Source organism: Pipistrellus kuhlii, unplaced genomic scaffold (genome assembly GCF_014108245.1).
Source record: "Pipistrellus kuhlii isolate mPipKuh1 unplaced genomic scaffold, mPipKuh1.p scaffold_m20_p_2, whole genome shotgun sequence".
Taxonomy (NCBI): Eukaryota; Metazoa; Chordata; class Mammalia; order Chiroptera; family Vespertilionidae; genus Pipistrellus; species Pipistrellus kuhlii.
The window spans coordinates 25,813,806-25,830,638 of NW_023425515.1; the positions used below are offsets into that span (position 1 = coordinate 25,813,806).

Here is a 16,833-nt window from a genome sequence, read left to right on the forward strand (position 1 = left end):
CTCATCATTCTGCTTCATTAGGGCTTTAAAGACATTGAAATACATGCACAGCTCTGTTTCAAAAACAGTTTTTCTTTAAAAAAAAAAAGTTTTTCTTGATCAGAATGTTGTCATTTAGCCTTGTTTCCTTACAGTTGGAATGTTAAAGAAATTCATCAGGCTGCTGACTATCTCAAAGTGGAAGAGGTGGTCACTAAATGTAAAATAAAGATGGAAGATTTTGCTTTTATTGCTAATCCCTCTTCTACAGAGATATCTAGTATTACTGGAAACATTGAATTGAATCAGCAGACTTGTCTTCTTACTCTACGAGATTATAACAGTCGGGAGAAATCAGAAGTGTCTACAGATTTAGTTCAGACAAATCCTAAACAAGGGGCTTTAGCAAAGAAGTCATCTCAAACTAAAAAGAAGAAGAAGTCTTTCAACTCGCAGAAAACAGGGCAGAGTAAAACAGTGCAATATCCCAGCAACCTTTTAGAGAAAACATCTGTTGAATTATTTCTAGATGCAAATAAATTGTCCACACCTGTAATGGAACAGGTTGCACAAAGAAATGATAATTCAGAACTTGAGTTGACATCAGTTGTGGAAAATACTTTTCCAACACAAGATATTGTGCAAACTGTTCCAGTGAAACGGAAACGTGGAAAATCACAGCCAAACTGTGCTCTGAAAGAACACTCTATGTCCAATATAGCTAGTGTCAAGAATTCTTATGAGCTGGAGAGCTCTGGGGAAGAGCTGGATCAGAGGTACTCCAAGGCCAAGCCAATGTGTAACACATGTGGGAAAGTGTTTTCAGAAGCCAGCAGCTTGAGAAGGCACATGAGAATACATAAAGGAGTCAAACCTTATGTTTGCCATTTGTGTGGAAAGGCATTTACCCAGTGTAACCAGCTGAAAACACATGTAAGGACTCATACAGGTAAGATGATTTATGGGAGATATAATTGTTTGTATACTGTAACTGAAATAGTGCTTGTAATAGAGAAGTTATTATTCAGTGTTGACTATGATTAAAATTTGATATACTTGTATTCATAAAAGTATTTAGGATGTTGAAGTTTTGAAGATTTCCTTGTAATTGTGAGCAAGTGTTTAATCGCTATTTTATTGTAACTGGTTCTGTAGTCTTTAATACATGAGCTCTTTATACCATTTTCCCTCAGAGTTAAAATAAGCATAAGTTTGGATATTAACACAAAGATTTAAAAACTGATAAAGAGAAAAAAGTAATTACAACTCAGGCCAGTTCTCAGATTTGGCTAACACATTTCACCACCTGCTTCCTAGACTTTGTCAACTTCTGAACATAATATTAGCATTACACAATATTTCTTCCTCAGCATCTACATTTTCCTTGATAGGTACACTTAGATTTGTAGTTTTTAAGATGCAATGTATATTTCTCTCATTGATCACTTTTCACTATTATGAATTAAGAAACACTAATTTCTTTTAACTCCACTGTTTTCAATAAATCTGGAAGAAGAGATTCTATTTGCTTTTTTTTTACTTAAAACAATTTAACATTTTCTGAATACTGAAACTAGTTCTGTTGGACACTTTTGAAAGTTTATGATTTAAGCAACAAAGACAGAGTATTTCTTTCTAAATATCAATTTTATTTACTACTTCTTTTAGGTGAGAAGCCATACAAATGTGATTTGTGTGATAAAGGATTTGCTCAGAAATGCCAGCTCGTCTTCCATAGTCGCATGCATCATGGTGAGGAAAAACCCTATAAATGTGATGTATGCAATTTACAATTTGCAACTTCTAGCAATCTCAAGATTCATGCAAGGTAAAAAACAAAACCAAAAAACATTTAATCTTTGAGTCTGTCATTCACTATAGTCTTATGAATTGACTGCTGTATTAGAATTCAGGACAGTTAAGTTCTAAATGTGGTTCCACTATACAGTATCCTTAACACAGTCAAGGAAACTGTGGTGACTGGACGGAAATAAGATCAGAATGTTATTAAGGTGTCCAGATGGTGTACAGTTTTATAGGCCATTATAAAGCTTTTATTCTTAAGATTGAGAAGTAAGTGATGTGATGTTGCTTGTCTTATAAGAGGATCATTCTGGCTGCTATATTTGGAAATGATTATAGGATTGATTGCAAGAGTAGAAGCAAATTTACCAGTTAGGATACTCTAGGTAAAACCCAAGTGAGAATGATGTTGGTCAGCTAGATTGGTAGCAGTGGGAAAGATAAGTAGTAATCAGATTCTGAATATATTTATAAATGTAAGACAAATAGAATTTGCTGCAGATTGGATGTGGGGCATGAAAGGAAGGAAGGAAAGTTGGGAAGAGGGGAGAGAAGAAGGAAGGAAGGAAGATCAAAGATGATTTTGACATTTTGAGCCTGACCACCTGAAAAGATGGTATTCCCATTAACTGAAATAGAGAAAATTTGTGGATAGAGGATTTAAGCAGGAGTACGGGAGTTGTTAGAAGAATTCTGAATATGTTAAATTTTAGATGGCTATTAGACATCTGAATGGAACTATATAATACAATTGGTTGTCTAAGTCTGGAATTCAGGGTTTAATCTGAAAATATAAATTTGAGAGTCATCAACATACAGAAAATATAAATTTGAGAGTCATCAACATCCATAAACATTGGATGAAATCACCAAGAGAATGAATGTGTATAGACGAGATCAAAGGATTGAAGTTATGAGACACACTAAAGAGTCCTGGGAGATGGACAAGAACTAGCAAAGGTGATGAGGAGGGAACAGCCAATATAAGAGAAAAACCAGAAGAGTGGGTTGCCCCAGAATCCAGGTGAAGAAATAATTCCAGAGGGGAATGATTGGCTTTGTCATACTGTGATGATAGGGAGATGAGGACAGAATTGACTTGGACTTTGGAAAGTGAGAGGTCAGCAATCAGTGCTTCTGACAAAAGCAGTGTGTTAGTAGAGGCTAGTAGAGAAGAGATTAGTAGGGAAGAAACGAAAGAACAGTTGGAGACTCAAGTTTTTGATAAGCGTGAGGAAAGTGGAGGAGCAAGTAGGTCAAGGGTCTTTTTTTTAAGATGGGAGACGTCAGTATGTATGCTACAATCCAATGGGGTAGGAAAAATGGATGATGTAACATGAAGGAAAATGAAGGAGGTAGTATCTTAATTATACAAATGGGAGTAGTGGGATTCAGATGAACTGTCACCCTCAGAGTTAACAAGAAAGAAAGCAAACTATATAGGTACAGATCTCTATAGATAGATGTGATAGTGGAAAATTTATGATTGCTTAAATTTTTCTTGGTGAAAAAGGAAGCAAAGAAATCAGCTAAGCGTGAAGATGGTGAGGAGATGCTGAAGGTTTGAGGAAAGAGTTTTGAAGAGTGAGTGAATGGACAAGGAAAAATAATTGCCTGCAGAATTAGGGGCGCACTTGACAACCATGTAAAGATATGGCAGAACTTTTTGACCTGGTCTCAGAACTGATATTTTGATAACAACCAAACCATTGAACCTGTTGGTTTAAAGTTCATGTAATTGGTCTGTTAAGATGAAATGAACTAAAATACTATATGAAAAATGCTCCAAATTGTTTTACTTATTAGCATATAACTTTATACTTATTTACTAATAGGAAGCATAGTGGAGAGAAGCCATATGTCTGTGATAGGTGTGGACAGAGGTTTGCCCAAGCCAGCACACTGACCTATCATGTTCGTAGGCATACTGGAGAAAAGCCTTATGTGTGTGATACTTGTGGGAAGGCATTTGCTGTCTCTAGTTCTCTTATCACTCATTCTCGAAAACATACAGGTAAGAATTTGATGTGCAGAGACTGTTTAAAACAATGAAAGTTGTAAATAAAAGGGGAAGCTGAGCTTTTACAGATTTTGTAAAGTAGATTACAGACTTTGTAAGTTATACATCGGTTGTGTTTGTGCTTTTTGAAACTTTTTATGCTTATGATTTTTAGATAGCTATTAGCTATAAGAACACTTATTTTCTAAAATAATAAATGGTGACATTTTTATCATTTAACATATACATTAAAATCAGATAATTTTGGCAATATATAAACTTGAATTGAGACATATTTTGTGACCTTAGAAACTCCTTAGCCTCTTGAAGTTTCATTTCCCTTGGACAAACCTATAAAATGAAATTAAGGGGTAGTGGTGGGTTTGGGTAGAACATTGATTTTATAACTTCTTAAGACTTTTATTATACAGACATTCTAATATTTGCAAAGTAAACAGATACTATAAATGTGAAGTATTAGTTTTGAAACAAATCTTATTCAAAGGTTTTTATTTTTTCTAAATTTTATTCCTCTTTAATAATATAGTACATAGCAAGAATTGAAATATGGTTGATGAATTGACATGTTTTTACCATATAAAAATCTAATTTCTTGCCTGATTTTAGCTACTAGAAGGACATTTGCAGGAATAAAGTTTTATTAGATCAAAAGCATCAGGTTACATGAACAGTATAACATAATTACTAATATTCATTTCAGTTGGATTACACTGAAAATACCTCTAAAATATATTATAAAGAGGTTTTAATTTTAATATTTTAAATCAGCTTACTTTAAATTATTGTAATTAATATATATTATATTGGTATAGTACACCACTTCGCTATCTTTTATTTTCATCTAGGTGAAAAACCATACATATGTGGTATTTGTGGGAAAAGTTTTATTTCCTCAGGAGAGCTCAACAAACACTTTCGATCCCATACAGGTCTGTGTTTAGGGAGAATGTATTATTTTTTGTTCTCTCTAATTTCTTTTCATATAAACCTTGACTTTTAAGCCATTATGGACTATATAATATATCTAGGTTGTACTTTTCAGTAATATTTTAATGCATAAATTACACCTTTTCATTTGCTTACTTTTTTAGTTGTTTGAAGTGTGAAATAAATTTGGTCGAGAATTGTGTAGATTTTCTAAGAGGTATGCCAGATAATAGTTTTTTTAAGTGATTTGGATTTAATTGCACAGATATACCAATAAATGAAAAGGAATCAGTTATATAATATTTTCTTATTAAACAGTATTCAGCAAGTTTTAGGAATAAATTTTAATATTGGCATGTTTGTTGTAAAAGGTATAAGTTGTTATTGTAAGTTGTATGAAGAAAATATTAAATGTAGAAAAAGTATTAAAGGAAAAGGCCACTATGAAAATGTGCTGTTATTTTTATTTTTATAAATTACTCCTCATAATTTCTGTTTTGAATAGTGTGAACACCTAGGAAACATTTAATAAATTTGTCAACTTTAAGCATCAGATAGTTCTTATTTCAAGAGAATTATAATTTTGTAGCATTTTATTCTGTCAGGTTTTTAAAAGATTTTCCAATTTGTAAACTACTTGAGAACAGAAACCATAATTATGCTTTCTCCCTCCACTCTATCTCTTAGCCAAGGTCTGGTATTTAATTGCACTTACTAAATGTCTGATAGAAATAAAAGTTTTTGTTTTTGTTTTAGTTTAAAATTTCTGTTAATGAAATGCTCAATTTTCCCTAAAATGGGGATGTTTTACATAAAGTAAAGGAGTGCCTATGTTTATAGAAGTTTTTATTTCACTGTATTAGAACCAGGTGATTAAAATGGTAATTTGAAAATAAATTTAAACAGTGTAGTAATGTTTGCCTTGTGTTCATAAGCATTGATATTCTTGTCTTAGCTTGACTTCTAAAATATTGAGGTTTTAAGCTTTTAACTTATTTTTCAGGAGAAAGACCATTTATCTGCGAATTATGTGGAAATTCTTACACAGATATTAAAAATTTAAAGAAGCACAAAACAAAAGTTCATTCTGGTAAAGGCTTACGTTTTAAAATTTTGGTGATCTCATTATTGATTATAACAGCTTAGATTTTTTAACTAGATATATATGAGAAAAGTAGCTTTATAATTTGTATATAATTTCACTCTGAATTTTCCATATTGATATTCTAATAAATAATATTTAACTATTTTCTCCATTAAAAAATCTGATTTTTTTTTTTAGTGGTGACCACACCGGCAGAGGAGGGAAGTTGGGGGTGATCGGGCCTGCAGGGGAGAGCAGTTGGGGGAGACCAGGACTGCAGGGGAGAGCAGTTGGGGGAGAACAGGCCTGCAGGGGAGGGCAGTTAGGGACAAAGAGGCTGGCAGGGGAGCAGTTAGGCATCAATCAGGCTGGCAGGGGAGTGGTTAGGGGCAATCAGGAAGGTAGGCAGATGAGCAGTTAGGAGCCAGCAGTCCTGGATTGTGAGAGGGATGTCCCATATTGGAGAGGGTGCAGGCTAGGCTGAGGGACACACCCCCTTGCATGAATTTTGTGCACCGTGCCTCTAGTATTACTATACTAATAATTTATAAAAATAAGAGAGCCAGAGTACAACATTTTATGTGTATTGCTTAAAATGAATTCCCTGAAAAAGTTTCACTGTGCTTACCATTTTCTTCTGTCCTGATTAGAAACAAAACAAAATACCAAGCTTCTTCAGTGTATAGAAATGCTAGTGAGTCTTTGATAGGAAACGTAAATATAAGGATTTAATTAGTAACATCTGAAGACTGCATTGGTCATTAATTACACAAAAATTTATTAAGTACTTCTAATGTACACATAACTTCAGGGTCTATGAAGTTGAACAAGGCGTAGTCTAACAACCTTCAAAGAACTTGCAGTCTGGTGTGGGAGACCAGGAATCTAAATCAATATGATTACAAGAAAAAAATGTAGCCTATAATAGAGACACCAAGTGCTGAAGATAAATTACTTCTAAGGTATTGGAAAGAACTAATCCTGGGGAACTTGCAGGACAGAGAAGAGTTAAGAGGATGGAAATGGGAAAGGAAGCGTTCATTCCAGGCAACATTGTGGAGAGAATCACTGGGACAGGAAATTGTAAGCCACATTCTTGATTGAACTGAAGAGTATTCTGCAAGAACTGAGTTACCGAGTTACATTTTTCTACAAGCAAATACACAGTTTTGTCTAACAATAATAGATTGTAATCATGTCAGTACTTTGCATTGTCAGGAGCATGGTAAACCTGGTAGAAAATTTGAAGGCAAATTGTATCTTTAGTCAGTATAACTATTCACTTGAGTAGAGCAGAATTTCCTACCTCTGAAAATATATGAAAGTACCTTACCTCTGAACTTGAATTTACAGACTAGTATAATGTAGTATAATAACAACTAGTTAATAAAGTCAGTGAATAAATACTGTAGAGTATTTATTATATATAATGCTCTATTAGGTACTTTAGTTGAGGATTCAAAGCATACCTAAGTTGAATGTTAAATAGTGATAAGAGAAACTAGAGGCTGGGCCCTCAGCCTGGCCTGTGAGCTGCCCTTTAGCAGTCCGGGAGCCCTCAGGGGGTGTCCCATGCAAGGAGTGGGCTCCCTAAGCCAGTCAGACATCCTTAGCTCCGCTGCTGTGCTCACCAGCCTTCAGCCCAGCTTGTGGCTGAGCAGGGCTCCTGTGGGATCGCACTGACCACCAGGGGGCAGCTTCTGCATTGAGTATCTGCCCCCCTGGTGGTCAGGGCACGTCATAGCGACCGGTTGTTCCACAGTTCGGTCAATTTGTATAATACCCTTTTATTATAAAGGATAGCATGTCACAAGGCAGTATATGAAACACTGACAAATGAGTGGTAAAATAGGTAAGAAGCAACTCAGCTAGGACTAGAATAATTAAGTCCATTTTTATTAAACTAAAAATACACATTTCCTTATTGATTTCAGAGAGGAAAAGAGAGATAGAGATAGAAACATCAATGATGAGAGAGAATCATTGATCAGCTGCCTCCTGCATGTCCCCCACTGGGAATTGAGCCCACAACCCGGGCTTGTGCCCTTGCCAGAATCGAACCCTGGACCCTTCACTCCACAGGCCTATGCTCTGTCCACTAAGCCAAACTGGCTAGGGCAATTTAGTTCATTTTTATTGTGAAGTTGATGATTGAACCTAGTCTCGAAGCCCATGTTGAACTTGTACGGATAACGAGGGATATTCAACAAAAGAGTAGTAGCCTGAGTACAGGTGTGGTGGTTGGAATGCAAGTTCTGGGAATGGTAAGGGTTTTGTTTTGTCTTTAAAGATTGTATAATTTTCCCCCCCCTTCCATTTCAGGGGCAGATAAAATTCTAGATACTAGTATAGAGGATCATCCATTAAGTGAACAAGATTCCATACAAAAAAGCCCTTTGTCAGAAACTTTGGATGTGAAGCCTTCTGATATGACTTTGCCACTAGCCCTTCCACTGGGGCCTGAGGACCACCACATGCTTCTGCCGGTCACAGACAACCAGTCTCTGACATCAGACACCCTGTTGAGGTCAACTGTGAATGGGTATTCAGAACCACAATTGATTTTTTTACAACAATTGTACTGACTTTGTGAGGATTTTGGATTTGCTAAAACATCTCTGGTAGTAAGCATAAACATCTCTGGTAAGGTGCGTATATTCATCTTAAATTACCCTTCCTTTGAGTTGTGGCCATTATTCATTCATTCACTGAAGTAAAGGCACCTGATGCTGTATCCCATAACTGCAATGCTTGTTTTGAGTTTTGGCTTTTATGTCAGTAGCATTATTTTGGGTGGTTAAGTTTCCTTTTCTTTTAGAGCTGCCTAAATTCCATTTTTATTTTGCATTTTAGACTTACCTTTCATTTATTGAAGTGGAATCTGTCAGTTTATATGATTCACTTTTTACCTGTGGGATTTAAAATTTTTCTTCCCCTCAAAATTTAAGTAAAATCCATGATGGTATCAGCACAAGAGTATTGCTGTTACTAAGCTCCATAGACCAATACATAAACTATGAGGGGAAAAAATAAAATTTCATATTTCTGTCCAAGAAAATTTAGATACTGAATAAGAATTGCGCTACTTCTCTATTAATATATTCCATTGGAGATAACTTTTTTAATGAAACAAAAAGAAGTATTTCTCTTAAAAGCTGGAAAAACTGTATATAAATACTTGTTTATTTTAAAACTCACTATTCTGAGAAAACCAATGGTCAGTACTTTCTATTTGAGTTATCTGAGATTACATTTTCAAAATGAATTTAAATAGCTCTTTGTTATTTTCACTTTGTTACAAGACAGTTTCAAATTTGATTCAGGTTATGTTTTAATAGATTTCTAGATTATTGAAGATGAGGGAGTTTTTAAAATTTTTAATAAGTTTCTCTTATACCTGTTGTGCACTTTTAAAATAGAAAATTCTAAGAAGAATTTTCTAAATATAAACAATGCATACTATAAATTACTTGGTTTCTGAATCTATATTATATAGATTTAAGAAATTTAACTTCAATTATAAGTAAACACTTGAGTTTTCAGAAAGCCAGTTTATTAAACATTTTATATTTGAGTGTTCTATAAGTTTTGAGTTTAAAATTTTATAATAAACCACAACATTTGCTGGTGGTTTATAGCTTCATAATAGCCCTTTTTCTTCCTAGTGAACATAGAAAATCAGTATTATTCTGATGATGCTACCACTCTTCCCCATTCTACTTTTCCCACATATTGGTTTATTTTACTGCCTGATCTTTGAACATTATCAGTTTCAGAGTCAGTTTCTATACCGCTAATGGAACACCTTGGTGACATTATATTTTATTTCTGCCATACATTAATTGTGGCTTGTTTTGGTTTTAAACTACACCTATAATAAAGTTAATGTGTTTTCTATTGGTATTGATTCTTTAATTGTATTTCCTTTGGGGTCTTGGTCATAGGAACCAACTAGAGTCCATAATAAAACTACTTCATTCTTGTGAACTGTAAAAATCGTCACCATTTCACAGCACACTCAGCATTTTTACAGTAAATTACCACCAGTAGGATTGACTTAAATTGAATTGAGTTTGAAATATGCCTTATATTTCCATCAAACATAGTATTTAATTTTTTATCCAAGAAATCTAGTTATGCATGTGTATTAATTTAATATGCTGGGCTTAAATATAATTTATAGAGTTATAAAATGTTCAACTAATCTATTCTGGCTTAAATTCAATAGGAATTTATTGGAATGTGAAGATTTTAAAGAAAATTAAAAGACTCAGCCTCTTTAAGAAGTCTGCTGAAATGGAGAGGTTATACTTAATTCATATCTTCATTAATTCAAGCTTCTAATGAACAAAATTTCTTTTTAAAAGCTCTATAATGATGTCATAATTCTATGAGGGCAGTAGTTACCAAACTTCCTCTAATATGATCATTAGCACTTTGCATAATTAGCCTTCAGATTTATTATTTTTAGTATTATTGGATTGGAGTGGTTATAGTTGATTTACTATGCTTTTTTTTTTAATCACATCTTGCTTTTAAATAATTTTATTTTAAATTGGATTGACTTGATGCTCTTCAGAATTGACAGGTAAAGAAAGATTGAAAACTGAATTTCCTGTCTTGTCATTTTTTTATTGCCATCCTATTCTTTATCAAAATATACATACATTTTAGTTGTATTTGCTATCATTCTGATAATCAAATGTGTCATTTTAGTTAAGTTCATCTTTAAATATGTCTATCATAATGCAGTGTTTTGAGAAAGTTGTTCTTGATTATTTAAGTATTACCAAGTTTTTTAAAAAGTGTTTAGGATGCTGAAGATCTTACTGGGAAACAAATTATTTTTTAAGTTTCGTTTTACGTTTGTATGAGACTTTTCCTACTGTATTGTTAGAGGTTAGACTTTTTAAAAAGAAATAATAGATTTTATATACATATATATATATATATATATATATATACACACACACATACATATATAGAACTTATTGCTGTTTTTAAATACTTGTTTTATGTTTCATTTCATAGGATTTTGATAGACAAATTATAGAAAATTGTTTTATTTTTTCTCCAAAAAGGGTTCTATTAGTTCTAATGCAATAATAGTTTACCACTTTTCTATATGTTTTAATTCTACAGAAATTGTGCAAATGAGTAGTTGAAATGTGCTCATATAAAAACAATATACATATATTCATGTCTTTAAATATCCAAAATAGTTCTAACATTGATGCATATCAGAAACATTTATAGAATAATGATACCCAAGCCCCACCTCACCTTTTGCCTACTGAATCAACCAATCTTTGGAACATATCTGTGCTTGCAAAGCCTCACAGTTTATCTTAATGTATACTACACATTGAGAACTATTATCCTAAATATTTTTAATCTTTCCTTTGGGAAGCATTTATAATTGAAGCTCTTGATATAACTTTTCATCTTTTACTTAGAGATTTTGAGTCTCAAACTTACCACCAAGTAAAAAGAAATTATATTTTAATGCAATACCTGTAAATTCTACGTTTTTACTCTTTATATATGAGCATTAATTTCTTTTTTAAAAGTATTTTTATTTCAGAGAGGAAGGAGGGGCAGAGAGAGAGAGAGAGAGAGAGAGAGAGAGAGAAACATCAATGTTGAAAATCTTCAATCCACTGTCCGCAAGCTCGCGCATGCGCGCGCGCGCGTGCGCGCGCACACACACACACACACACACACACACACACACCCATCTGGGATTGAGCCCAAAACTTGGGCATGTGCCTCGACTGGGAATCAAACTATGACCTGGTTCATAGATTGATGCTCAACCACTGAACCACACTGGCCGGGTGTAGCATTAATTTCTTGAGACAATAATATGGTTTACTCTTCTGTCTTCTGTAGTCCCTGCCTTTTTTCATTCAAGAGAGATTTGGTGTGTTGAAAGAATTCAATACTTATCATATAAACTATCATATAGAAATAGGGTATTCATTTTCAAGAAGAATGGGCTAAAACACCCTGGTTGTGAACAGATATTTGGATTAAAATATTTGGCTAGTATTTCAAATGCTGGGAAATTAATGAAATTATTACAGGGGAGAGGGAGAGTTCCCCAACCCCACCTGTTGCATATGGGAATGGAATTCTTGCGATATATTCCAAGAAAAATAATTTTCTGAGACTCACATGGGAGGATGAAATATTATAGAAAGCTCTATTTCTGTGGAATTGCCCCTGAGTTTCCAAGGTCCCATTCCCCTTTGTCCCTTGAAGGAAGAAGTGTAGCTGTGGCTTCAGTAGGGCTAGCATAAAAGCCAGTATCCAGTCTGCATTCCATATTAGGTCATAGTCCAGGCTTGCATCAGGCTAGTTTAGTTCGTATTCCCAGCTGCAGTCCATCAGTCTATTTTATGTGGGGTCAGCATGGCCATGGGCCATGTTTCTATGGATGGAATACAGGCAGGTGCAAAATCAAAGGAACCAGAGAGTCGAGAGTGTCAAATGAGTGAACTCCTTTTGGGGTTTATATATTCCCTAAATTTTCATGGGTGCAATTGTCTCCACCTCTTATAGCCACTGATTTCTGATCCCAGATTTGATGGACAAGTGTCTTCCCTTGGTCACCCCAACTTCACTGCATGTGTCCATCCTCCCATTGTCTATTCCCTTCCCCCAGTAACCTGCAGGAGATGGACCCCTGGGGAGTGTGAAATTAGCTTCCTGGTGACGCTACCCAGGTGACATGCCTATAATGTCTGGCCTCTCTGTTGTTCTTTTTCTATTAATAACTAGCTAATGACAGTGTATCCAAATCAGAATATATAAAGCTACAAAGATAAATAAGGTACATTCCACCCTTAAGTTTACAGTCAAATGGGAAAGAAAAGCCTGAATATAACTGGCAATAAAATAAGTCAGAATGTCGAGTACTGCAGGGGAGGAAAGCAAGAAAGGAAATGTTGAGCAGTCAGAGGGAGTTGAATGGACAAAGAAAGGGCTATTGCTCCCCTAGTTCTGAAAACAAGAAGAGATGGCTGATGGGGAGCCCTTTGCACGCGCTGACTGAAATAGGCAGAATTGAGAGAAAGTATGAAATGGGAATGAGATAGAAGTCCAACATGTCCAGCTCTATGCCTATAACATCTTTTTCTTGTTATACCATCTTTTTTGTTGTTAATTCTCATGCTAGGATATTTTTTTCCATTGAAATTTAGAGTCATTGGAAGGGAGGGGGAGAGTCAGAGAGAGGAATGTTGATTGGTTGCCTCCTGCACACACCCCAACCGAGGCTGGGGATGCAGCCTGCAACCAAAGTGCTCACTCTTAACTGGAATCAAACCCAAGACCCTTCAGTCTGCGGCCCAGTCCTCTAACCACTGAGCGAAACTGGCTAGGCTTAGCTGTACCTATATGTACCTATACCATCTTACTTGCAGTAGTCCTCTACCCTTAGCCTATGCAGAAGGAATGGGACTGGGTAGCCTGGTTTATAATCCATGTTCTTAACACATGAAAACCACAGTTGACTGCTGAAGGGCAGGGGTTAGACAGCCACATTTGTAACACGTGATTCCATACCATGACCACAGCTAATTGAAAACTACCAGCGAGAAATAATTCTTAGGCCAGACTGAGCTAGGTAGGTTCTTTTTAAAATACATGTTTTTATTGATTTTAGAGGGAGAGAAAGGGAGAGGGCTAGACAGAAATATTGATGAGAAAGGCACATTGTCTCCTACGTGTTCTTCCGCCCCCTCTGCACACACAGTATCAAGCCCACAACCCAGGCATGTTCCCTGGCTGGGAATCAAATTGGAGGACCTGTTGGTTCATGGGTTGGTGCTTAACCAGAGTCACACCAGCTGGTTTACTTAGGTTCGTTTTATTTTTATTTCGGAGAGGAAGGATAAGGGACAGAGAGGTAGAAATGTCAAAGAATCATTGATTGGCTGCCTCCTGCACGCCCTCTACTGGGGATCGAGCCCTAAACCCAGGCATATGTGCTGACTAGGATTCAGAGGCCGGTGCTCAACCATTGGCTGGGCAGGCTAGATTCTTTCTCATAAATTTGGTCTATGAAATTCTGAGACCATTACGTACTCATGTAAATAAAAAGGTCATTTATAACTGGCCCATGGTCAATGAAGCAAGCCAAAAGAAACGGAATAAGCAGAGAAAGCTGATTTGTAGAGCAAAAGCAAGGGGATGAAATTGGTTTGCAGAACCAACTGAGGCCCTGTGAGAGAGGAGTGGCCCTGGGTTTCTAGCTTTTCAGGTCCATTCCTGAGACACAACTATGCTTTTTCTTATCCTTGGATTTCACTGACTTTTGCCTGATACATCCTTAGTAAATCCCCTTTTCTTTCAAAATTTTAAGTACATTTTTATTGATTTCAGAGAGAGGGAGAGAGAAACATCAATGATGAGAGAGAAGCATTGATTGGCTGCCTCCTGCATGCTCCCTACTAGGGATCGAGCCCACAACCTGGGCATGTACCATGACAAGGAATAGAATCATGTGACCTCATGGTTCAGAGGTTGATGGGGAACCAGTGAGCAGCATCAGCCGGGCATAATTCTCCTTTTTCTTAAACAGGCTTGAATCAGTTCGAGTTCTTGCAGTTAGACAGCTTAAGACAGCTACTTTGCTTGTTTGTTTTAAATATATTTTATTGATTTTTCCACAGAGAGGAAGGGAGAGGGATAGAGAGCTAGAAACGTCGATGAGAGAGAAACGTCGACCAGCTGCCTCCTGCACACCCCCCACCGGGAATGTGCCCACAGCCAATGTACATGCCCTTGACTGGAATCGAACCTGGGACCTTTTTAGTCCGCAGACCGACGCTCTATCCACTGAGCCAAACTGGTTTTGGCTGACAGCTACGTTTTTGATCCTTAGTGACTGGGGTGGTGATGCCAAGAACGTATATGAAAGAGAAAACTGTTATTGAGGATATACTGAGTTTGACTGGAGATGAGATATTCACATGAAGCAGTAGTTGGAAATGGGGCCTGAAACCCAGGAGAGGTAAAACTGGAGAGGTAAGACCTTGCAGCATACAACTAATAATTATTGTGATAGAAGTGATTAAGGCAGCTCTGGGAGATGGTACAGAAGAACAAAAGATGAGGACAAAATATTGGGAAAATGCATTTAAAGAATGAGTCAAGTATAAAAGGAGATGGAAAGTACTAACAAGAAAAAAAAATGGCGGTTCAAGCTGGTCACATGTAAAGAAAAATTAAATAGGATGTCAGTCAAAAACAACATTGGGTAGGGTAATTGGGAGTAAAAGCCAGGTGGATGTAGTTTGAGTAGTAGATAGGACATAATGAATACTATTTAGTTTGAAAAGCAGAGTGTGTGGCACAAACAGTATCATTATTTTATCAAATACCTAAAGTATAAAGTAATGCTTAAACTCATGGAATATTGCAGTCTTATTTCTGCTCTTTCTCTCTCTTAAATGGGATCCTGATATATGGAGGAGGGAGCGTTATATGAACACCAAGGAAGTCAGTGTCTTCAGCTCTTCCATTCTCTGGGCGTCTTGCTGGCCTCTGGTGCCCTGAGCAACAGCTTGTAAATTGTGTGATCAGGTTTTCCTGAGCCTGGTCAGAGCCTCGGAAGTTCTTGGCTGCACCGACCTCACCTAGGTTTTCTTAGGTATGGAGAACTCTGAGGCTTCTGCAGTTGTCAAGCAGCCTGGTTGCAGGTTTACCTCCCTGTGGGCTCCAGGTAAACCTACTTGCTTCCCAGTCAGCTGCCTTCTGAGTCTCCTCTTGGGAGAATGTGGGAACTTAGTGAGACATCGCCATAGTACACAAGAACTGGAAGAGGCCTGGAAAAGCATTTAGTGCCAAGGTTTACTTGACTGTCCTAGCCTTAGGAGGCTGTCTTCCAGAATGCTGTAGACTCGTCTACTGCTCAGCATATTCTAGAATATTTCAACGCAATAAAAGATGGGCTACTGCTACATTAAACAACATAAATGAATCACAGTAATGTTGAGCAAAAGAAGTCAGATACAAAATGTATATACTGTTTGATGCCATTTATTTAAAATGATTAAACAGACACATTATCTGGTGTTAGAAGTCAGGATAGAGGTCTATTGGAAGAGGTTTGGAGGCAGTTGAGGGAAGCTTGTGATTTACTCTTTATCTGTGTCATAGTTAACATAGGTGGGTAATTTTGTGATCATCTAGCTGTTCAGTTAAGATTTTTGTATGATTGCTATATGTCCATTTAAAAGATATGTATATATATATTTTTTCTTTTAATTTGAAGAATGAGAAAACCAGAACATTAGTTTTTAAACTGTAAAGAGGTGGAAGGTGACCTGGATTGTAAAATGCAGATTCTACAGGCTGCCTAGAAATTTTGATTCAGTAGGTCTGACTCTGAGAATATGTATTTTAAACATTTGTCCGGGTGACTGATGTTCCACACTTCTTTAAAAATGCTATTTAGTATCTGTAGTTTGACAAACTGTGATCACTCTCTGGAGAGATGTTCAAGTGTAAGAAATTTTTTAATATATTTTTATTGATTTCCAGAGAGGAAGGGAGAGGGAGAGATAGAAGCATCAATGTGAGAGAGAATCATTGATTGGCTGCCTCCTGCAGGCCCCCTGCTGGGGATCGAACCCACAACTCAGGACCTTTATTTCTGCAGGCCAACACTATCCACTGAGCCAAACAGGGCAGAAGTTTGTCATATTGTCATTCAAGCTTGAGTTTATTGGATCTTTATAGTATTTCCTCATGAACTTAATGTTTTCCAAATGTAATAACAGTTTAAAATGTTTGTATTTTTTCCCTATAGCATGATTTTATTGCACTTACTGAATTCTGTAGTTTTTCAAATATGATTAAAAAACAAATTTTATTCAACTTTCTATTGCATTTTTAAATCATAGAACCACTTTGGCTTTTCTGTGGCATACAGCTTTTTAGACATACGTATTTAATTCTGGATCTATTCAGCATGTAATAAAGAACTTTGTAAAACCATTAGTTTTTATAT

The 16,833-nt window shown here is 36.0% G+C and overlaps 1 protein-coding gene across 8 annotated transcripts in view; it reads left to right on the forward strand.

Moving 5' to 3' along the window:
- The window catches only part of MYNN (myoneurin), a 36,339-nt gene that overhangs the window by 5,492 nt on the left and 14,014 nt on the right, over nucleotides 1–16,833 (forward strand). For 2 of the 8 annotated variants that reach the window (XM_036444860.2, XM_036444859.2), the window contains exons 3-8: nucleotides 135–928; nucleotides 1,648–1,807; nucleotides 3,618–3,796; nucleotides 4,648–4,731; nucleotides 5,733–5,819; nucleotides 8,136–9,716. In XM_036444860.2, the coding sequence (XP_036300753.1) occupies nucleotides 135–928; nucleotides 1,648–1,807; nucleotides 3,618–3,796; nucleotides 4,648–4,731; nucleotides 5,733–5,819; nucleotides 8,136–8,398 (1,567 nt within the window). In that variant the 3' untranslated portion in view covers nucleotides 8,399–9,716. Of the gene's footprint in view, nucleotides 1–134; nucleotides 929–1,647; nucleotides 1,808–3,617; nucleotides 3,797–4,647; nucleotides 4,732–5,732; nucleotides 5,820–8,135; nucleotides 9,717–10,041; nucleotides 10,425–16,833 lie in introns of those variants that run through there. The other 6 variants (XR_004989142.2, XR_006742034.1, XM_045583661.1 and 3 more) reach the window with 6 other exon arrangements.